Below are 24229 nucleotides of genomic sequence, written 5' to 3'. Positions count from 1 at the left end.
TACCCTGAGTACCCATCTAAAAAGCAATAGTAGGCACGACCAACAAGTCTGTCCAACATTTGATCAAGAAAGGGCAATGGAAAGTGGTCTTTGCGGGTCAGTTTGTTAGGATTTATGTAGTCCATACATACCCTCCATCCGGTGACAGTACGAATGGGGATCAACTAATTTTTCTCATTTGTGACCACAGTCATACCCCCCTTCTTCGGCACACATTGTATCGGTGAAGTTCATGAACGATCCGAAATAGGTACAAAACCCTTGCATCAAGCCACTTGATAATTTCCTTCTTGACGACCTCTTGCATAGCCTCGTTCAACCTCCTTTAATGTTCCACAAAGGGTTTTGCATCATCCTCTAGTATAATTTTGTGCATGCAAAAGGTGGGGCTTATACCCCGAATGTCAGGCAAAGTCAATCCAATTGCCTTTTTCCTTCTTTGAAGCACCGCAAGGGTGGAGTCTACCTGCACGTTAGTTAGGAAAGCAGAAAGAATAACATGAAATGTGGAAGAAGGTCCTAAGAATTCATACCTGAGGTATGAAGGTAAAGGCTTCAAATCCAATGTTGTGGCTCCTCGATTGAGGGCTTTGTTGGTGAAGTCTTCCAGGTTTTCACGTCCAAGGAAAGTTTACGGGGCCCATATGAGTAGGATCCCATTCCTTGCAATGCATTTGCACATTCAACAAAGCCCTCCTTTTCATCATCCTCATGGTTTAACAACACATCTTCTAAAGGGTCTTCCACATTGATCAAGGCACTCGTGTCATGAACTATCACCTCCGTCACAAGATCCACAAAAGAGCAAACTTTATTGCTATTTGGTTGCCTCATTGATTTGCACATGTGGAATACAACTTTTTCATTGCCCACTTGGAAGGTGAGCTCCCCTGCTTCCACATCAACCAATGCCTTCCTTGTTGATAGGAAAGGTCTCCCCAATATTATAGGCACCTCATAGTCGACTTCGCAGTCGAGAATCACAAAATCAGCAGGAAAAATAAACTTGTCGACCCGGAGTAGAACATCATCTATAATACCAAGCGGCCTTTTCATTGTCCGATCTGCCATTTGTAATCTCATGGATGTAGCTCTTGGTTGCCCAATACCTAGTGTCTTGAACACGGAATATGGCATCAAATTAATACTTTCTCCTGAATCACACAACGTTTTTGCAAAATCGGCGCTACCAATGGTGCATGAAATTGTAAAGGCACCAAGATCTTCAAGCTTTGGAGCCATAGAGTGCACAATGGCACTCACTTGATGAGTTATTTTGATGGTCTCACAATTCATAGATCTCTTCTTAGTTACTAAGTCCTTCATTAACTTGTCATATCCTGACATTTGTTCGAGAGCTTCCACCAAGGGCACATTGATTGACAAAATTTTCATCATCTCAATAAACTTCTTGAATTGGTTTTCATTATTTTGCTTTGCAAGCCTTTAAGGATACGATGGAGGAGGCCTTGGCAAAAGGTCCTTGGCTTTAGGAACTACCATTTCCGGTATGTCTATCACGTGTTCCCTAGACGGGTTCACATCATTTTGAGTCTTCTCCATGTTGTCATCAATATCGATCCTCACTTCATCATTCATATTCTCATCATTGGCTTGAATCTCATCATCTTTTTACAACACAACATCATCACTCATAATCTTCTTTGGATTAGAGGTACTTGCATCTCCACCTCTACCGCTTCTTGTGGTCACCGCCATAGCATGGCCTGTATTGTTCCCACCCTTCGGGTTTACTACCGTATCACTTAATAGTGTCCCCTTAGGGCGAGTATTCAATTCTTGAGAAATTTGAACCATTTGTACTTCCATGTTGCAAATAGAGGTAGTATGGGAGGATATTTGAGCATTGGAGTCAACATTGCTTTCCATCATTTGTTTGAACATACTCTCTATCTGCCCCATATCATTGTTTGAAGAACTTTGCCTTGGAGACGAATATGGAGGCGGATTGTTGGGTTGTTGATATATCGGGGGCCTTTGAAAGCCCGACCCCCAGTTGCTTTGATTATTATTATTCCAACCCCTTGGTTTCCATTGCCGCCCCAATTGTTATTGTTGTTCCCCCAATTCTGATTGTTGTTCCCCAAATTATTCGAGTTGTTGTTGTTTTCATTGTTCCAATTCCCTTGGCCTTAGTTGCCCCAATTTTGATTGTTCCCTTGCGATCTCCAATATTGATTTGGAGCATTGCTCCGTTGACCTTAGTAGTTATTGGCGTATAACAATAAAGGGAAGATTCTCCCCTCCCTTTTGATTTGTCGGGACCACCACGAGATCGCACCATTTTCTACACACACAATTAGTGAAAGATTATTAGTATTGTGGTTCAATGAATCCTTAAAGAAATGCAGATGAAATGAAACAATGCTTACCAAAACAGTGCACCGCGGACAGAAGGGCCATCAAGGACCGTGTAAAAATGGACGCGGCCGCATAAGCAATTGCCAAAATCTGTGAAACACATGAGCGCGGATCGCGAATTTTGGACGCGGCCGCATAAGTTCATACACGAACCGCGGAAAAATCACCGTGTCCGCGAACATGCAACCATACTCAGCTCTCACAAATTAAAGAACGCGGACCGTGTAAAATGGACCACGGTCTGCGGAGTTCAAACAAAACGGGCACTGGCACATTTGAAACCTAGGGTTTTCACTAAGTGCAAAAAATAATGCAATTAACATGCATAGTTAATAACCCTATCCCCCATTAGACATGTACATAAATTACCCACATGAATTTATGCATCAATTAAGCATGATTTTGAGATTGTGGCATGTATTAAACCCTAACCAAAAAGAAAAATTAAAACTAGAAGAAAAGAAAAGAAAAAGATAAAATCAATGTAAAGCTTTGAGCATACTAGTTGTGAAATTGTAGAGGAAAATGGATTCTTGATTGATATGAATTGAGATTGACAGTCAAAGAAGAGGAAGATGAACAGTGCTCTAATGTGGTGAAAGTTTGTTGTTTGAAAAGTGTAAAAGTCCTAAGGACTTTCTATTTATACCAAACCGATGGGGACTCACCTACTTACCTTAGCGCGGTCCGTGGAATTCTACCTCGGTCTGCGCTTTTTACCTTTCGAAGAGCTGCTGCAAAATCCTGGGCGCGGCTGCGAATGTCACCGCAGTCCGCCAAATTATGAACGCGGACGCGAACTCAACTTCAGAGAGTTGATATTTTGGGCTCTTCAAGTACGCATCCGCGGATAAAATGTGCCACCGTGAAATGCTAACGCGGACCGCACAATTTTGAGCACGGTCCGTAAAATTCCCACACTTAGTCAGATATTTCCCTATCAAAGTCCTGCACTGCACAACCAATTCCTACACAAACTTCACAACTAGTTAGTCCAAATCAATGCCTAATCTAAGAAGAAAATCAAAAAGAAAGAAAAGTAAAAGAAAACGTCACATGGGTTGCCTCCCAAGAAGCTCCTGATTCAACGCCGCGGCATGACGGATGTTACCATCATCATGCGAAATTGATCAAGGCCACCACGTGGCTGTCATCAAACTTGTCGAGGCAGTGCTTCACTCGGTGCCCATTAACTCTGAAGATTTCACCATTTTTGTTTTTCAAATCAAGAGCACCAAACAGAGTTACATGCACCACTTCAAAAGGGCCACTCCATTTTGACTTGAGCTTTCCCGGAATCAGTCGTAACCGAGAGTTGAATAGAAGAACCAAGTCACCCTTCTTGAATTCTTTGTTCTGGACATATTTGTCATGTAAGTACTTCATCTTATCCTTATACAAGGATGAGCTGGAATAGGCATGAAACTCGTATTCATCAAGTTCATTGAGTTGCTCAACCCGGAGATTGGCTGCTACATCCCATTCAAGGTTTAACTTCTTGAGCACCCACATGGACTTGTGCTCTAACTCAATCGGAAGTTGGCATGCTTTCCCAATACCAACCGGTATAGAGACATACCAATTGGAGTCTTGTACGCAGTTCTATAAGCCCACAAAGCATCGTCAAATTTCCTTGACCAATCAGTCTGGTTTCATTGATAGTTTTTGATAATATGCTCTTTATCTCCCTGTTGGAGACCTCAACTTGTCCACCAGTTTGGGGATGATAAGAGGTTGACACCTTATGATTGACACCATACTTGGAAAGAAAAGTGTCGAAGGCCTTGTTGCAGAAATGAGAACCCTCATCACTGATGATCGCCCTAGGAGTGCCAAACCTTATGAAGATATTTTTCTTTAAGAACACCACCACACTCTGTGCCTCATTGTTGGGAAAAGCTACATCTTCAACCCACTTGGAAACATAATCAACAACAACCAGAATGTAAATGTTACCACATGAACTCACAAAGGGTCCCATGAAGTCTATGCCCCACACGTTAAAAATATTGATCTCAAGAATAGTGGTGAGAGGCATTTTATCCTTCTTGGAAATTCCACCAGCTCTTTGGCATTCATCACACCTTTTAACAAGCTCACTTGCATCTTTATATAGGGTAGGCTAATAAAAGCAACAGCTAAGAACCTAGTAGTTCTCGCCTCACCATGATGACCACCGTAGGGAGAGGAATGGCAAGCATAAAGAATATTCATTTGCTCCTCTTCTGGGACACATCTCTGAATCACACCATCATTGCAAATCTTTAAAAGATAGGGCTCGTCCCAATAATAATACAAGTTGTCCCGTTTGAGTTTCTTCCTTTGATTAGAAGAGAGCTCACTCGGGACAATGCCGATCACAAGAAAGTTAGCCACATCGGCGAACCAAGGAATACCACTCAAATACACGGAGAGGAGTTGTTCATTCGGGAACAAATCATTAATTTCGAGGCCATCGTGGGGCCTCCCCTCCTCTTCTAAGCGGGACAAGTGGTCTGCCACTTGATTATCACTTCCTTTTCTATTAATGATTTCAAGGTCAAACTCTTGAAGCAGAAGAAACCATCTCATCAACCTATCCTTCGAGTCCTTTTTGGTCATCAAGTAACGGAGTTCCGCGTGATCGGTGTGCACAATCACTTTGGCACACCCATGAGATATGGCCTGAACTTTTCCATGGCGAAGACAATGTCTAATAACTCTTTCTCGGTCACCGTATAATTGACTTGGGCGTCATTCATCATTTTGCTTCCATAATAGACCAGATGAAATAGCTTGTGGACCATTTGCCCCAAAACCGCTCCTACCACAACGTCACTAGCATTGCACATGAGCTCAAATGGTTAGCTCCAATTGGGTGAAGTAATGATGGGAGTGGTTGTCAATTTATACTTGAGAATATCAAAAGCTTTCATGCAATCTTCATTGAACACAAACTTTGCATCCTTTTCTAGCAGCTTGCACAAGGGGTTCACCACTTTTGATAAATCCTTGATGAACCTTCGGTAAACCCCCGCATGCCCAAGAAAGCTCCTAACTCTCTCGACGGAAGTAGGAGGAGGGAGTTTTGAAATAACTTCAATCTTCTCTTTGTCCACTTCAATACCGTTCTTTGAGATCTTATGGCCGAGGATAATGCCCTCCTCGCCATAAAGTGGCATTTTGCCCAATTAAGAACTAGGTTGGTCTCTTCACATCAGGCCAACACTTTATCAATATTATCCAAGCATTCTTCAAATGAGTCCCCCACAATACTAAAATCATCTATGAACACTTCGAGGAAGTCCTCCACCATATCCGTAAATATTGCCATCATACACCGCTAAAAGGTAGCCGGTGCATTACACAAACCAAACGGCATTCGTGAGATGAGAATCTCTTGGTCTTCCGGTGAGATGAGAATCTGATTGTACCTGAGTACCCATCTAAAAAGCAATAGTAGGCACGACCAGCAAGTCTGTCCAACATTTGATCAAGAAAGGGCAATGGAAAGTGGTCTTTGCGGGTCACTTTGTTAGGCTTTCTGTAGTCCATACATACCCTCCATCCGGTGACAGTACGAGTAGGGATCAACTAATTTTTCTCATTTGTGACCACAGTCATACCCCCCTTCTACTGCACACATTGTACCGGTGAAGTCCATGAACTATCCGAAATAGGTACAAAACCCTTGCATCAAGCCACTTGATAATTTCCTTCTTGACGACCTCTTGCATAGCCTCGTTCAACCTCCTTTAATGTTCCACAAATGGTTTTGCATCATCCTCTAGTATAATTTTGTGCATGCAAAAGGCGGGGCTTATACCCCGAATGTCAGGCAAAGTCCATCCAATTGCCTTTTTCCTTCTTTGAAGCACCGCAAGGGTGGAGTCTACCTGCACATTAGTTAGGCAAGCAGAAAGAATAACATGAAATGTGGAAGAAGGACCTAAGAATTCATACCTGAGGTATGAAGGCAAAGGCTTCAACTCCAATGTTGTGGCTCCTCGATTGAGTGCTTTGTTGGTGGAGTCTTCCGATTTTCCAAGTCCAAAGAAAGTTTACGGGGTTCATATGAGTAGGATCCCATTCCTTGCAATGCATTTGCACATTCAACCAAGCCTTCCTTTTCATCATCCTCATGGTTTAACAACACAGCTTCTAAAGGGTCTTCCACATTGATCATGGCACTCATTTCATCAACTATCACCTCTGTCACAAGATCCACAAATGAGCAATCTTCATTGCTATTTGGTTGTCTTATTGATTTGCACACGTGGAATACAACCTTTTCATCGCCCACTCGGAAAGTGAGCTCCCCCTGCTTTCACATCAACCAATGCCTTCCCTGTTGCTAGGAAAGGTTTCCCCAATATTATAGGCACCTCATAGTCGACTTCGCAGTCGAGAATCACAAAATCAGCAAGAAAAATAAACTTATCGACCCGGACTAAAACATCATTTATAATACCAAGCGGCATTTTCATTGTCCGATCCTCCATTTGTAATCTCATGGACGTAGCTCTTGGTTTCCCAATACCTAGTGTCTTGAACACGGAATATGGCATCAAATTAATACTTGCTCCCAAATCACACAAGACTTTTGCAAAATCGGTGCTACCAATGATGCGTGGAATTGTAAAGGCACCGGGATCTTCAGGCTTTGGAGCCATCGAGTGCACAATGGAACTCACTTGATGAGTTATTTTGATGGTCTCACAATTCATAGATCTCTTCTTAGTTTCCATGCCCTTCATTAACTTGTCATATCCCGACATTTGTTCGAGAGCTTCAACCAAGGGCACATTGATTGACAAACATTTCATCATCTCAATAAACTTCTTGAATTGGTTTTCATTAATTTTCTTTGCAAGCCTTTGAAGATATGGTGGGGGAGGCCTTGGCAATGGGGCCTTGGTTTTAGGCACTATCATTTTCGGTATGTCTATCATGTATTCTCTAGACGGGTTCACATCATTTTGAGTCTTCTCCATGTTGTCATCAATATCGATCCTCACTTCATCATTCACATTCTCATCATTGGCTTGAATCTCATCATCTTCTTGCAACACAACATCATCACTCACAATCTTCTTTGGATTAGAGGTACTTGCATCTCCACCTCTACCGCTTCTTGTGGTCACCGCCAAAGCGTGGCCTGTATTGTTCCCACCCTTCGGGTTTACTACCGTATCACTTGGTAGTTCCCCCTTAGGGAGAGTATTCAATGCTTGAGAAATTTGACCCATTTGTACATCCAATTTGCAAATAGAGGTAGTATGGGAGGCTATTTGGGCATCATAATGAGCATTCCTTTCCATAATTTGTTTGAACATACTCTCTATCCTTCCCATCTCATTGTTTGAAGAACTTTTCCCTTGAGATGAATATAGAGGCGGATTGTTGGGTTGTTGATATATCGGGGGCCTTTGAAAGCCTGACCCCCAGTTGCCTTGATTATTATTATTCCAACCCCCTCGGTTTCCATTGCCGCCCCAATTGTTATTGTTGTACCCCCAATTCTGATTGGTGTTCCACCAATTGTTCGGGTTGTTGTTGATTTCATTGTTCCAATTCCCTTGGCCTTGGTTGCCCCAATTTTGATTTTTCCCTTGCGATCTCCATTGTTGATTTGGAGCATTGCTCCGTTGACCTTGGTAGTTATTGGCATATAACACTTCCTCACTTTGATCATCATAAGAATCATTTTGATTGTAACCACTACCAATTTGCTCATATTGATCTTGATTGTTTTGCACTTGTTGACCACGATGTATCCTCTTGTTGACCATGACATTTACCCCTTCCATGGTATTTACTTGCTTTGCCCCTTGAACTTGCTAAAGTTGGGCCTTTGCTAACTAATTCATAGTAGTTGTCAACTCTGTTATGGCTTGTCCGTGATCATGAAGTTCCTTGTGAAAATGGATGACATTAGGGTCACCCTGAGGAATATTTGCCCGACTCTGCCAAGCTGAGGATGTGTCAGCCATCTCATCAAGTATGTCACAAGCATTGGCATAAGGCATTTTCATAAAATTTCCCCCAGCTAGCTGATTCACCATACATTGGTTGGTCGTGTTGATGCCCCTATAGAATGTCTGCTGAATCATTGCTTCTGTCATATCATTGTTTGGTTATTCCTTGACCATTGTCCGGTATCGCTCCCAAATTTCATGTAGGGGTTCATTAGGTTCTTGTTTAAAGGCTAAGATCTCATCCCTCAATGCTGCCATATGACCCGGTGAGAAAAACTTGGCTATAAACTTTTCTGTCAACTCATCCCATGTATGTATGGAGTGGGTGAGTAGCCTCTCGAGCCAGTACAAAGCTTTCTCTGTAAGTGAAAATGGGAAAAGTCTCAATCTCAGAGCGTCCTCCAACACGTTCGTCTGCTTGCTCCCCCAACATGTGTCTACAAAACCCTTTAGATGCTTGTATGCGTTCTGAGGAGGAGCTCTAGTGAAAAAGTCCCTTTGCTCCAATACGGTCAGCATGACATTTGTAATTTGAAAATTTCCCGCCCGAATCTGGGGCAGGACAATTGCACTTGCGTAACCTTCATTGGATAGCACCCGGTGTGCTGCCCGTGGAGGAGGTGGGGGAGGGTTTGGCATGTTGTCATTAGCCTGATGGCCTCTTCTTTGGACTTGAGGTTATAGATTAACCTCATCCTCACCATTGTCATCTACCTCTTACCCCGGAAGAACATGTCCGAGAGAATCATTATGAGCCATTTGGTACCTAAAGCAATTGATACACAAAAATAAGAAAAACAGAAGGAAAGAAAAACAAGGCACACAAATAGTTAGATAGATAGCCAACACCGTCTAACTCCCCGGCAATGGCGACAAAAAGTGATCGAGGTCAAACCTACACCACTATAGAGTAGCGAGGATGGTCGATGCAGTTTTACCCAACGAGGTCGGGATTGATTTCCACAGGGAGTTAATTTGGCTTGGAGTTGGGTATCTAACTAATCTAGATGTGCGTGTTATTCCTAATTGTACTTCCAAACATTGTTGCGATTGATTCTATTCTAATTTTATACTATTGTATGCTGAGTGTAAGCTAAGTACAATATTTTGGTGAAAGTTTTCAAGTGTTAAAAAGCACTAGGGAAGTGACTTCTGCCTAGGTGAGTATCTAATGGGTATCAAGAATCTAGGACAAGCTTGTTAGGATTGGGGTCGTGATATAACCATCACACATAAGTGCTCACTCTATACCTCTCGGTAGTTTGAGTGACTTTGCCCGATTTGGCTTTCTCAAGCCCAAATGGGTGTTCATACAATACAAGTTAAATTGGCTCAAGTCGGGTATTACTATCTCTAGGTTTAACCCTTTAATTGGAGCTATCGATCTCTTGAGTTCACCCACTTCTTTGTTAGCCTAATTTACCTAGACTTAGTCCCTCTTTCTCAAGAAGAGCCTAAGTCATAAAGGTATGAGTCAGTGTTTGCAACCACTAATTCTACAATTTTAGCATGAATTAAGCTAAATATCACTAACCCATAAACAATTAAGCCTTAAAATTCAAGACCCATTAAATACCCAGACTAGGGTGGGGTCACAACCCTATCTATGGGGTCTAGCTACTCATAATAACAGCAGAAATCAAAGATAAAGATGAAATATAAGCCATAATATTAAAGTACAAGATGAAAATCTAAAGTTTGAAGGTAAATCTACTCAAAGATTGTCCAAAAAGGGAAAAACGATCCGTTCACGTGCTCTGCTAAAAAACAACTTAACCTAAAATTGATAAAAGGATCTATTTATACTAGGCTGAAAATTCCACTAAAAAATGCCCTTGCGGAGGTTTCGCGGACGCGTAATTCTGACCACGTCTGCGCTTGGGCTTTCGCGACCGCGTAATAGTGATCGTGGTCCGCATTTCTTCATATATGGGCCTAGGTAGATATTCGTTTCGAGGACCGCATAATGTTCACCGCGTCCGCGTGAGATTCCTCTTCGGCCACGGACCGCCTTCTTTATTTATGCCTATCTTGCAAAGTATCTAACCTCGATAAACATTGTCCGCTAAATTCCAACCGCGGTCGTGCCAGTCACTTCGCGGTCGCGTCTTTCTGCCACACTCATCGCTCAATTTTAGTGCTCAAACACAGCCTCTCTCAATCTCTATTTCGCGGTCCGCGGAATAATGACTGCCTCAGCGATGATAATTTTGCGGCCGCCCTTTTCTATCGCGGTCTGCGTTCCACAGTATTAGTCCAGACTTGGTTTATTGTCAAGTTTGACTCCTTTATGAGTTGTTTATGGCTTCTTTGGCTCATTTCGAACAAGACCCTGCAAGCAAGCACATTAAGTTAGTTTTCGGAAATACTTTCACGCATTTTTAGCCTAAAACCTAAGTAAAAAGAGCAAATAATAGGCTAAAATCCCTACTTATCAGCGATCGCGTGGAGGAGTCCGCGATCACGTAGGTCTGTGAAGTTGTGCATCGCGATCGCGTAGAGTAAAAACCCGGGCAGTGAGTTTAAGTTCCATTTTTGACGGATTTGAGCTCGGAAAGAGGCGAGTTTTGGGAGATTTTCAGAGAAAACAACGGGGTAAGTTTTTTTAACTCAATATTGGTTAAATTACCCGGATCCATGGCTATTTTTATCATTTAATGGGTGAATTAAGTTGGGAAACATTTAGAAAACCTCTTGGTTTAAATTGAAGATTTAAGGGTCGAGTTGAGGTCGAATTTTGGTAAATTTGGTATGGTTAGACTCGTGGTTGAATGGGCTTTCGCATTTTATAACTTTTGTCGGGTTACGAGATGTGGGACCCACAGGCAAATTTTTAATTAAATTTCAGATTTTTATGGTAAATTAGTATTTCCTTATGGAGTTAATTCCAATAAATTTTGTTGACTGAATTGAATTATTTATGGCTAGATTCGAGGCGTTTGGAGGCCAATTCACGATGAAAAGACATTGCAGAATAATAATTTCACGGCTTGAGGTAAGTAACAATTTTAAATTTGGTCCTGAGGGTATGAAACCCCGGATTATGTGTTATGTGAGTGGTTTTGAGGTGACGCACATGCTAGGTGACGGGCGTGTGGCCGTGCACCGTAGGAATTGTGACTTGGTCAAATTCCATGAAATTGTGTAGTTGAATTATCTGTTGATATCCGTACACTCTCTATGTGATAGGGAAAACTTGAGTTACGACACGTACAAAAAATGATGTTTAGACATATGCTGTTATTATTGGTATCCACTGGGGTCATTTTTGTGGTTGAATAATATGTTCAAATTGTAATTTTTCACTCAGTCATGTTTATTCATTTTATATCATACATTAGTCTCTCTTATTTATTATTGATGCATCATATCACTATTTTTGGGCTGCTTATCATGATTTCTGAGAGGTCGATGACTGAGTGAGATCGATGGCCTAATTGTGAGAATATTTATGGATCGGGCTGCACGCCGCAACATGTTTATTGATTTATGCCATCATTGACTTGATACAGCGCTCGGGCTGAAGGAGCCCTTCTGAAGTTTGTACACACCTCCAGTGAGCGCAGGTACCTACTGAGTGCGAGTGCCGAGTGATGTGTGGCTGTGAGGAAAGAGTGACTGTGAGGAAAGAGTGATTGTGAGGTCAGAGTGAATGGGAGGACTGAGTGACTGTTACTCTAGGAGGATGCATTGATTTCATTATTTGATGCATTTCAGATGCCATATATCACTATTTTGAAGATTTTTGGAAAAATATTATTTTCAGTTTCAGTCAAACTTGATATGATATTTCAGTGAAATCTTAAATGTTGAACTTGCGAGCATGCCTACTCTTTTATATTGTAAATTACTGTATTTGGACTTAGCTGAGAAGCTCGTCACTACTTTCAGTTTTTTATTTATTATTGTTACTTACTGAGTTGGTTGTACTCATACTACACCCTATACTTCGTGTGCAGATCCAGGTGATCCTGGATACAATGAGTGTTGATTCCTCCGCACAATTGAGTTTTCGAAGATTTTGAGGTAGCTGCCATGTTTCGCAGACCTAGTCTCTCCTTCCATATCTCCTTGTTCACTGTATTTGGTCTTAGACTATTATAGACAGTATTTTCCAGACTTGTAATGTATAGATGCTCATGTACTTAGTGACACCAGATTTTGGGAGTGTTTGTATCGGTATTTGTGAGACTTTTGGGTTGTGTTTAGAAATTATATTTTTAAACTTAAAAGAAATTTTGGTTTAGTGTGATGGTCGGCTTGCCTAGTATCGAGATAGGCGCCATCACGATAGGTTAGGATTTTGGATCATGACACATGCATATTTATGTATACCTGTGTGTGAGATACATGCGTGATACATGTGTCGCAGAAGAATTTTTTGAACTCGATTTAGTTGTGAATTTTGATACCAAACCAGTCCAAATCACCTCCAATCTTTCTCAAATTTTGTATATTGACTTATCTATATGTTTTCAATGAATTTCAACTATACCCATTGAAAAAGGTCCTTTTTGCTTAGATCTTTGAAATATTGTATATATATATATATAATTTCTTGTATTCCATCACCTTATTTGCTACCTCATCCATGAAATTTCCTTTCCGTCTTGATTCTAATGTTGCTAATCACGCTTAAAAATATGAAAGGAGATTTTTGCGTGCGATTTCTTGAGAGAAAGAACCTTATTTATTTGGTTTTTCAATTTTTATATGTGATTGGCTAGTTCTAGTAAGTCTATGACTAATAGCTATAGGTTGGTAAGTTGAGATTTATTTGGGATATTTCTGTAAGTTTCCCTTTAGTCTTTTACCTATATCATTTTTGTGGATGATGGATTCTGCCCTTCTTTAATAAAACATATAGTTGGTGAAATAACTTGTTACTTGAATTCCCCAGAAAAGCTCAAAAAGAATTTGGGCTTTTTTCATTTTTGGCATGCGTCAGAAACTATTTGAATTCGGGGAGTTTTATTTTAGGGAACGGGGTTCTAAAAGTTAAAATGACTGGTTGGGTCATTATACATATAGTCAGACGGATCTGTTTTGACATGGAGGACCAAAACACATAGTCCTACAAAATACATCGAATGCTTGAATGTTTACATGTTCCTTTGATATATCAACTAGACATTATACCAGACATCGTAAATAAGGATTTGTTGATTCTCCAAGAAAATGAAAGCCCAAGAAGAATCCCTATAGTAGTAGACATAGTCCATTGTCGTCCTCAAGAAATTCTGAATCCTTACCGAGATTATCATGGGGAAGCAGACGAGGATGAGATCGCGTTGATAGAGCAAACTGTAAACTTACCCTCATTTGATCTAGAGACTGAGGTTGTGCCTATTCCTGCCTCGAGGCATGCAGTTGAAGCACTAGAGAAGGTGTAACGACCCAACATATCGTTTCGACTTTTAGAACCCCATTCCCCTAAATAAAACTCCCCGAATGTGTTTTTAATGATTTATGACTTGCGGGGATGGTTGGTTCGGGATTTGAAAGTGTTTGGGTTGAAATCAAAATACTTGGTTCCTTAAGTTAGCCTTAAAAGGGCAAATTTGACTTCGGTAAACACTTTGAGAAAGCGACCCCGGAATCGGGATTTTAAGATTCTAGCAAGTTCGTATGTTAATAAGTGAACGAGTCATATTATAAGTGATGTAGGGCCTATGGAGAGCCCTAAGTCTTAATCAAGTTGGAAATTACATGATAGAATAAAGTTCCAAATAAGTACACACAAAAACTTAAATTTGGACGAGCATGCCTATATATATATAAGGAGTTATATGGTGGACAACCTATCAAACGAAAGATCTTCGAGTCTAGTTTCTAAAGCTTTCTACCGTTCGTCATTTGGATATGTCTACAAGGACTTATGGACGTTTTAGTAAATGGTGTCCAGTAGGGCAAAACTTGAAATATGAGATACAACCTGCACAGCGCAAGGTACAACTCGTGGAAGCACCTGTGCCTTTATAAGGCAGTCACGGGCAGCAGCCATTTTTGGGGATTTTCTTGAGCTAGGGATTGGTTCTTTCATGGTGGATTCGACCTTGGGGACTACTTAAGAATACAAGGTGAGTTTTTTTGGATATTTTAAGTTAATAATATCCTATTAACACTAGTATTAACATCCTTCAATCTTTGAAATTCCTAGAAATCTTTCAAGTTGTTCAAGAATACCAAATTTCTCAAGCATTGGAATTTCAAGGAAAAGCTTCAAAAAGGTAATACTAATGATTCAAGCTCATTACTTATGAGTCGGTGAGAGTAATTCTAATATTTGTTTCAAGTTGTTATGGTTGAATAGTTGATATCATAAACTCTAGTTCATGGCATGAATAGTGTTCTTGAGAAAATGAGGGAAAGATTAATAGTGTTCTTAGAAATGAAATTAAAGGATGCAATGAACCTATAGAATCATATTCTTGCTTAGTTAGAAGTATTCAACTAAATAATCACCAAATTGAATATTTTGGAAATATTGGTTAAGGAAGATGATGAATAGTAATTTGGCGGTGTTGGAGAATTAATGTAGTATCATTGATGACTTTAAATGGGTATTGAATGATAAGAGTGGAGTTGAATGTGCTAGTAAGTGAACCTATTAGACGATTTGAGCCAACTTGAGACCCATAAATAGATATTGATAAATATTTTTGAGTCATATTTTGATTGTAATTGGGATTGTAATTGTAGATATCAATTTGTTGGTGGCGTATGAGCATTTTACTCAATGTTACGATGTCGGAGGAGGATTAAAAGCTTGTGAATGTTAATAAAGCGAAAGCGAGTTTTGGAGCGTTGGGCATCGGTCGAGTTATTTGAAAGGCTTGGGAGCCGGCTATGGAACTTCGGAGCGAGGTAAATCTCTTGTCTAATCTTGTAGGGGGAATTTACGCCATAGGTGATTAAATTAGTAATGGTTGCTAATTGTGGAGGCTACGTACGCACGAGGTGACGAGAGTCCGTGCGTACCTACTATTAATGCTAAAGTCCGGGTAGTTTAGGACACAAAGCATGAATTACTTGTGTAAATTATTTTCTTCATTTAATTAAATTATTTTATATATAAATTGTGAATTGTTAGGAAATATAATAAAGATGAAAATCTCATATGCTTAATTTTCTGTTTAAATTAATTAACTGTTTAAAGAAATTGTTCATCCTCCCGAATTTATCTTATAATGAATATACTCTTCTTCCGGAGGTACATAAGAAAATGTTCTCCTTTCGTGTGGAGCGGGCTGAACGCCTCGGCAGGATAGATGCATCTATGGATCGCGCCGCACATCCCTCGGCAGTGTACACGAAACTCTGGATCGGGCCGTAAGACCTCGGCAGAAATCGTTCTTAATAATAATAATAATTACACGATACTTGGACAATTTATTTCAACTTGTAAAGCTATTTGATAAATTGGAAATTTATTGAAATTGAAGTGCAGCTTGTATAGCTATTTAATAATTGGAAATTTATTGAAATTGAATTGCAGCTTGTAAAGCTATTTGATAAATTAGAATTTTTATTGAAATTGAATGATTTAATTAATAGATTAGAAATTATTTGAATTGATGGAATTTAATTAATATATTGAGAATTATTGGAATTGAAGGAATTTAATTACCTCTGCTGGTACAATAAAATTATTGTTAACTCTGTGAATAACGTTGATATAAATATTTCTATTTTCATGATTATTTAATATTATTGGCCCATAGTGAGTGTCATAGTCGGCCATCTCGTCTCTACCTCTTCGAGATTAGGCTTGATACTTACTGGGTACACGTTGTTTTCGTACTCATACTGCACTTGCTACATATTTTATTGTGCAGGTACATATATGTATAGCGGCCTTGTGGGCGCAGAGGTGTGGTTAAAAATTGTGGGGAAATAGGTGAATTGCATTCTATATTACGATCCGCAACTAATAGAGTCTCCTTTAGAGTTATTATATTTTCTTGTCTAATTTGTATTCTAGACAGATGCTATATTTTATTTTAATTCTCTAGTAAATGCTCATGCACTTGTGACACTGGATTTTGGGATGATTATGGGTTGCACTGTATTGGAAATTTTTAAAGATATTAGTACGTATTTGGTAAATGTCATCTTCCGCTATTTAATTGAGGGGAACAACTATGACTTCAAAAATATTAAAATGAGAATTTATTTAGTATTTATTGTTGTGCTGACCCAAAATGTCATGTTTAAATTTAATGATTAATTATGTGATCTAAGCCCTATTTATCATTACTCGACTTGCGTATGCAGTCCGTAAAAAATTTCCGAAAAGTTTTCAGGTGAAAAATGGATTAAAATATGAATTAGATGTTTAAAACATAACGGAGTTGACTTTGGTCAATATTTTGAGCAAACAGACTCGGATCAGTGTTTTGAAAGTTCTGGTAGGTCTGTATCGTGAATTGGGACTTGGGCATATGCCCGGAACCAAATTCCGAGGTCCCTAGCCCGAGATATGGAATTTTGATGAAAAATTTAAAGTTTGAGTTCAAATAGTGACCGGATGTCAAATTATGTGCAAATGACCCCGGAATAGAATTTTGATGATTCCAACAGCTCCGTATGATAATTTTGGAGTTAGGAGCGTGATCGGAGTTTTATTTGGAAGTCCGTAGTGAAATTAGGCTTGAAATGGCTACAATAGGAATTTAAAGTTTGAAAGTTTGACCGGGGAGTTGACTTTTTGATATCGGGGTCGGAATCCAGTTTTGAAAATTTTCACAGCTCCGTTATGTCATTTATGACTTGGGTGCAAAATTTGAAGTCAATCGGACTTGATTTGATAGGTTCCGGTGTTGTTTGTAGAAATTAGAAATTTCAAAGTTCATTAGGCTTGAATTGGGGTGTAATTCATGGTTTTAGCATTTTTTGAGGTGATTTGAGGATTCGACTAAGTTCGTATGATATTTTAGGACTTGTTGGTATATTTGGTTGAGGTCCCGAGGGCCTCGGGTGAGTTTCGGATGGTTAACGGATCAAGAATTGAACTAGAACAGCTGCTGCAATTTTCTTCTGATGGAAATTTTGCTTCTGCCCAGAAATCGAGGCCAGATCGAGCTTAGGGTCGAGGGCCATGATCGAAGCCCAGATGGAGCTCAGGATCGAGGTCCACGATTGAAGCCATGATCGAGCCCAGAGTCAAGGGCCACGATCGAAGCCATGATCGAGCCCATGGACGAGGGCCACGATCGAAGCCCGGGTCGAACTCATAATCGAAGGCTATGACCGAGACCCATGATCGAGGCCCATGATCGGACTCCCATGATCGAGGTCCAGGATCGAACTCTCATGATCGAGGTCCAGGATCGAACTCCACGATCGAGGTCAGCTTGGACAGATCCATAAGTTATAAAAATAGGAGGGTTTCGCCCCATTCGCCATTTTTAACAACTTTGAGCTTGAGCAGAGGCGATATTTGATATATCTTCAAGGAAAAACATTGGGGTAAGTGTTCTTAACTCAATCTTGGTTAGATTACCCGAATCCATCACTGTTTTTAACACTTAATTGGTGATTTAAGTTGGAAAATTTTGAAAAACCCTCTTGGATAGATTTGTCGATTTGAGGGTCGAATCGTTATTGGAATTTAGTTATTTTGGTATGGTTAGACTCGTGGTTGAATAGGCATTCATACTTCGTAACTTTCGTCGGATTCCGAGATGTGGGCCCCACGGGCCATTTTTGAATTAATTTCGGATTTTTATTGAAAAGTGTAGTATTTTCTTATAGAATTAATTCTACAATTTTTGTTGACTGTATCGAATTAATTATGACTAGATACGAGTCGATCAGAGTCGGAAAATCGAGAAAAAAACATAATACTTGATTAAATTGGAGCAAGTCGAGGTAAGTGACTTGTCTAACCTTGTGTAAGGGAAATTTTCCCTAGGATTGATATTAATGTGATTTTTGAATTGTGTTGAAAGTCGTGTACACGAGGTGACGAGTGTGTACACGGGCTAAATTTTAAGAATTATATTTTTAAATTGTGTAAATCATTGTTGTTCATTTATTAAAATATTCTATGTTATTATATTCTTCATCATTGATTAAATGTTTATATTTTAAATTTGTTTGATCTTCTCCTGCTAATTGTTTTATCTGTTTAGTTGGAACTTGGTTTCTTTTATTCGGTGCATTTTTTTTAGGTTGATTTTCTCTAAATTAAACATTATTAATGTGAAGTATTCGCTATTTTTAAACTTGATATTGAAGCAACGTGTTAAAGAATTTAAAATATTATTTTCCTGAATTATTTACTCCTGAATATTTTTTTATAAGATTTCCGTACTGATTGTGATGGAGCAATGAGCTCTTTATTGTGGAAAAATATTGTTGTTGAATTATTTTGGCAAGTTAAATTATTTGAGCACTTGAGGTGCAAATTGTGATATATTGTGATATTGATACGCATGCGGTGGTATAAGGTCTGGGTGTTAAAATGCATGCAGTGAGATAAGGGTGGCTTGATACGCGTGGCTAGTAGGGGTAACTACTAGAAGTCATGCGGTGTGATAAGGGTGGCTAAAATGCGGGATGCTAATTCGGGAAAAATATTTTCTTTAAATAAATTGTGAAGGCTCCCGCAGTGGTATAAGAAAATGAGATATTGTGAATTTATTTATGATTTGGGACTACGAGGCGGTACCTCGATAGTGCCCTTGTTGATATTGATTTATGGCCATAGTTGCTTTCGATTAATTGTTGTGATTTTCATAAAGTTGAAGAAAATTCTGTTTTGAGTCCACGAGATATTATTTGCAATTATTTGGTGTCATTAAATGTGTCATACTATTTGATTTACTTCCAATGTCATTTTATTTTACTACATTGATAAACATTTTACCATGCCATTATTACATTCTAGTAGGGCCTCACCTGACCTCGTCACTACTCTACTGAGGTTAGGCTTGGCACTTACTGGGTACCGTTGTGGTGTACTCATACTATGCTTCTGCACATCTTTTTGTGCAGATCCAGGTACATCTTACCAGTTTAGACGTCAGTGAAGCTACCTGTGCTCGGAGACTTCGAGGTATATCTGCCAGCGTCCGCAGACTCCGGAGTCCCCTTCTATCATTTTATGTTGCTTCCTTATTTTTCTTTAGACCTTGATACATAGAATTATTGAGAATAAATTTTAGAAGCTTGTGACTTATTCTCTACCGGGTTTTGGGAGTTGCAATTATTTGAATTGTAGTTTATTTATTTCAGATATTTATGATTATTTCGCATTGATAGGCTTACCTAGTCTTAGAGACTAGGTGCCATCACGACCTCCTACGGAGGGAATTTGGGGTCGTGACAAGTTGGTACCAGAGCACTAGGTTCATAGGTGTTATGAGTCACAAGCAGGTTTAGTAGAGTCTTGCAGATCGGTACAGAGACGTCTGTACTTATCTTCGAGAGGCTATGGAACTGTTAGGAAATATTCACTTCTTTTATTCCTTATCGTGCGCCTTTGTTGATTTCAAAGTTCCAAACAATTGTCTTTCTATTCTCTCACAGATGGTGAGGACACGCAAAACTGGATCTGATGATTAGACACCCGTGCCACCTGTTGGAGCCGCAAGAGGCCGGGGTCGGGCAGAGGCCGAGCCAGACCACGTGGTGCAGCCAGAGCACCTTTACGAACTGCTGCACCAGAGCCACCAGTAGCTCCAGTTGGAGAGCAGGCACTTGAGACGCTTGTTACTACTCCTGCACTTCAGGAGACTCTTGCCCAGGTTTTGAGCATGTTTGGCACTTAAGCTCAGGCAGGATTAATTCCACTTGCTCCTACAACATCTCAGGCTGGGAGGGAGCGCAGACTCCCGCCGCCCGTACTCCAGAGTCGCGTGCCCAAGTTGACCATTCCCCAGATGTTATACCAATGCAACCAGTTGTCCCAGTTTCGATCTGATATTAGGACAACAGTTTTAGAGGGGGAGCAGCTCAGGCTCGAGATGTATAAGAAGTACCACCCTCCCACTTTCAGCGGTTTAGCTTCAGAGGATGCTCAGGATTTTCTGGAGGAATGTCACCGTATCCTTCGTACTATGGGTATTGTGGATTCCAGTGGGGTTTCTTTCACGACATTCCAGTTTAGAGTAGCAGCCTACCAGTGGTGGCGGGCATATGAGTTGGATAGTCCCGTTGAGGCATCTTCACTCACTTGGACTCAATTTTCGGATATGTTCTTAAGGGAGTATGTTCCTCAGAGTCTTAGGGATGAATGGCGCGTAGAGTTTGAGCAGTTGCGCCAGGGTTCTATGACCGTGTCAGAGTATGAGGTCTGATTCAGTGATTTGGCTAGGCATGCACCAGCCTTAGTTGCTATTGTTCGAGAGCGGGTTCACAAATTTATTGTGGGTCTTCACCCTAGTATCAGATACAATATGTCCCGACAGCTAGAGATGGACATCACGTACCAACAGGTGGTGTCAATTGCTAGAAGATTAGAAGGTATGCAGACACGGGAGAGGGAAGAGAGGGAAGCTAAGAGACCCCGAGATTCTGGAACATATAATAATTCTCGTGCCCCAGTTGCAGCCCGTCATGGTAGAGGTTATGTGAGCCATCCTATTCATTCAACACTTCCAGCTTCCAGTGCTATTCTGACTACTCCCAGACCTCAGGTTCCATATTATGCACCACCAGTGTCTTTTGTACCTCCTGTACGGGGTGCTTTCAGCAGACAGTCTAGTCGATTAGGCCCGAGCCAGTCCCAACAGCCACGTCCTCCGAGGGCTTGTTTTGAGTTTGGTAACACTCATTATATTATGAGAGATTACCCCAGATTTAGGAGGGGTGCACCTCCACAAATTTCTCAGGCCCCACCTATTCCACAGGGTCCTGATTACTGCACCAATTTCCACTCCACCTGCACAGCCAGCTAGAGGTGGAGGTCGGACAGGTAGAGGTCGCCCTAGAGGGGGAGGCCAGGCCAGATATTATGCCCTTCCTGCTAGGACAGATGTCGTGGCATCTGATTCTGTTGTCACATGTATTATTCTAGTCTTTCATAGAGATGCATCAGTTTTATTTGATCCAGGCTCCACTTATTCTTATGTGTCATCTTATTTTGCCCTGTATTTGGGCGTATCACGTGATTACTTGAGTTCTTCTATTTATATATCTACACCCGTGGGTGAATCCATTATTGTGGACCATGTGTATCGGTCGTGTTTAATTGTTATCGGTGGTTTTGAGACCAGAGCTGATTTATTATTGCTAAGTATGGTGGATTTTGATATTATTTTGGGCATGGACTGGTTGTCGCCCTATCACGCTATTCTTGATTGTTATGCCAAGATGGTGACATTGGCTATGTCGGGTCTACTACAGCTAGAGTGGAGAGGTACCTCGGATCATGTTCCTAGCAGGGTTGTTTCATTTCTTAAAGCTCAACGAATGGTTGAGAAAGGGTGTGATGCGTATCTGGCCTATGTGAGAGATGTTAGTATTGATACTCCTACTGTAGAGTCAGTTCCTGTAGTAAGGGATTTTCCTGATGTATTTCCAGCAGATCTTCCGGGTATGCCACCCGACAGGGATATTGATTTTGGTATTGATTTATTACCGGGTACTCAGCCCATTTCTATTCCATCATACCGTATGGGCCCAACAGAGTTGAAAGAATTAAAAGAACAGTTACAGGAATTGCTTGATAAGGGTTTCATTTGGCCTAGTGTATCGCCGTGGGGTGCTCTTGTCTTATTTGTAAAGAAGAAGGATGGTTCTATGCGGATGTGTATTGATTATCGCCAGTTGAACAAGGTTACAGTGAAGAACAGGTATCCATTGCCACGTATTGATGGCTTATTTGATCAGCTTCAAGGTGCCAGGGTATTCTCTAAAATTGACTTGCATTCAGGCTATCATCAGTTGAAGATTCGGGAGCCAGATATTCCGAAGACTGCTTTCAGGACTCGGTACGGTCATTACGAGTTCCTTGTGATATCATTTGGGCTGACCAATGCCCCAGCAGTATTTATGCACTTAATAAATACTGTATTTCAGCCCTATCTTGATTCCTTCATCATTGTGTTTATTGATGACATTCTGGTGTATTCCCGGAGTTAGGAAGATCATGAACAACACCTGAGGACTGTGCTTCAGATTTTGAGAGAAAAGAAGTTATATGCAAAATTTTCAAAGTGTAAATTCTGGCTTGATTCAGTAAGATTTTTGGGTCATATAGTTTCGTGCGAGGGGATCAAGGTAGATCCAAAGAAGATTGAAGCAGTGCAGAGTTGGTCCAGACCGTCCTCAGTTACGGAAATCTAGAGTTTCCTTGGTTTGGCTGGGTATTATCGTCGATTTGTAAAGGGTTTCTCTTATATTGCTGCATCTATGACCAAATTGACTCAGAAGGGTGCTCCGTTCAGGTGGACTGAGGAATGTGAGGAAAGCTTCCAAAAGCTCAAGACAGCTTTGACTACAGCCCCAGTATTGGTATTACCTACAGGTACATGATCTTATACTGTGTATTGTGACGCGTCGCATATTGGTCTCGGCGCAGTGTTGATGCAAGATGATAGGGTGATTGCTTACGCATCCAAACAGTTAAAGGTGCATGAAAAGTATTATCATGTACATGACCTGGAGTTAGCAGCTATTGTTCATGTGTTAAAATTTTGGCGGCATTATTTTTACGGTGTCCATTGTGAAATCTACACCAATCACCGGATTCTACAACATCTGTTTAAATAGAAGGATCTTAATTTGCGGCAGCGGAGATGGTTGGAGTTGCTTAAGGATTATGATATCACCATTCTCTATCATCCGGGGAAGGCCAATGTGGTGGCCGATGCCTTGAGTCGTAAGGCGGAGAGTTTGGGCAGCTTAGCATATTTACCGGTAGCAGAGAGGCCTTTAGCCATGGATGTTCAGGCCTTGGCCAACCAGTTTGTTAGATTGGATGTTTCCGAGCCGAGTCGGATTTTGGCTTCTGTGGTTTCCCAGTCTTCACTTTATGATCGTATCAGGGAATGTCAGTATGATGACCCCCATCTGCTTGTCCTTAAGGATACAGTTCAGCACGGTGATTCCAAGAAAGTCACTATTGGAGAAGACGATGTACTATGTGTGCCTAATGTGGACGGCTTGCATGAGTTGATTCTCCAGGAGGCTCACAGTTCGTGGTACTCCATTCATCCAGGTGTTGCGAAGATGTATCAGGACTTGAGATAGCACTATTGGTGGAGGCGGATGAAGAAGGACATAGTGGGGTATGTATCTCGGTGTCTAAATTGTCAACAGTATAATATGAGCATCAACGACCGGGTAGATTACTTCAGAAGTTAGAGATTCCAGAATGGAAATGGGAGCGGATCACTATGGATTTCGTTGTTGGGCTCCCACGGACTCAGCGGAAGTTGGACGCAGTTTGGGTGATTGTGGATAGGCTGACCAAATTAGCTCATTTCATTCCTGTTATTACTACTTACTCTTCAGAGCAGCTGGCTCAGGTATATATTCGCAAGATTGTCAGACTTCATGGTGTACCAGTATTTATCATCTCTGATCGGGGTACATAGTTTACCTCACGATTTTGGAGGGCAGTACAGCGTGAGTTGGGTACCCGGGTAGAGTTGAGTACAACATTTCACCCTCAGACGGACGGGCAGTCTGAACGCACTATTCAAATCCTAGAGGATATGCTCCGTGCGTGTGTGATAGATTTTGGGGGTGCTTGGGAACAGTTCTTACCACTTGCGGAGTTTGCTTACAACAACACTTACCAGTCAAGCATTCAGATGGCTCCGTATGAGGCCTTGTATGGTAGGCGGTTCCCGTCTCCAGTGGGTTGGTTCGAACCAGGCGAGGCTAGACTTTTGGGTACAGACTTGGTTCAGGATGCCCTGGAAAAGGTTAAGTTG

At 40.8% G+C, this 24229-nt stretch overlaps 2 protein-coding genes across 2 annotated transcripts; both read right to left on the bottom strand.

Moving 5' to 3' along the window:
* Window positions 1–555: 555 nt before the first annotated feature.
* Window positions 556–1398, bottom strand: LOC138901049 (uncharacterized). Its single transcript, XM_070188775.1, has one exon. It carries the CDS (start codon window positions 1396–1398, stop codon window positions 556–558), a length of 843 nt encoding a protein of 280 aa, XP_070044876.1.
* Window positions 1399–3910: 2512 nt separating this feature from the next.
* Window positions 3911–5543, bottom strand: LOC138901048 (uncharacterized). The gene is made up of 3 exons (XM_070188774.1): window positions 5275–5543; window positions 4548–4903; window positions 3911–4488 (listed from the first exon to the last, which is right to left on the bottom strand). The coding sequence occupies exons 1-3, from the start codon at window positions 5541–5543 to the stop codon at window positions 3911–3913; spliced, it is 1203 nt and encodes a 400-aa protein (XP_070044875.1).
* Window positions 5544–24229: the final 18686 nt, after the last annotated feature.

Source organism: Nicotiana tomentosiformis, chromosome 11, assembly GCF_000390325.3.
Source record: "Nicotiana tomentosiformis chromosome 11, ASM39032v3, whole genome shotgun sequence".
Taxonomy (NCBI): Eukaryota; Viridiplantae; Streptophyta; class Magnoliopsida; order Solanales; family Solanaceae; genus Nicotiana; species Nicotiana tomentosiformis.
This window is presented reverse-complemented; position numbering and strand designations above follow the sequence as displayed.

Coding starts and splice junctions, on each gene's coding strand:
- LOC138901049 (XM_070188775.1), bottom strand. CDS start 1,398: ATGATGAAAATTTTGTCAATCAATGTGCCCTTGGTGGAAGCTCTCGAA.
- LOC138901048 (XM_070188774.1), bottom strand. CDS start 5,543: ATGCCACTTTATGGCGAGGAGGGCATTATCCTCGGCCATAAGATCTCA. Junction 4,904..5,274: donor AAAGCTTTTGATATTCTCAA/GTATAAATTGAC, acceptor AATCATTAATAG/AAAAGGAAGTGATAATCAAG. Junction 4,489..4,547: donor TCCCTACGGTGGTCATCATG/GTGAGGCGAGAA, acceptor CCCTATATAAAG/ATGCAAGTGAGCTTGTTAAA.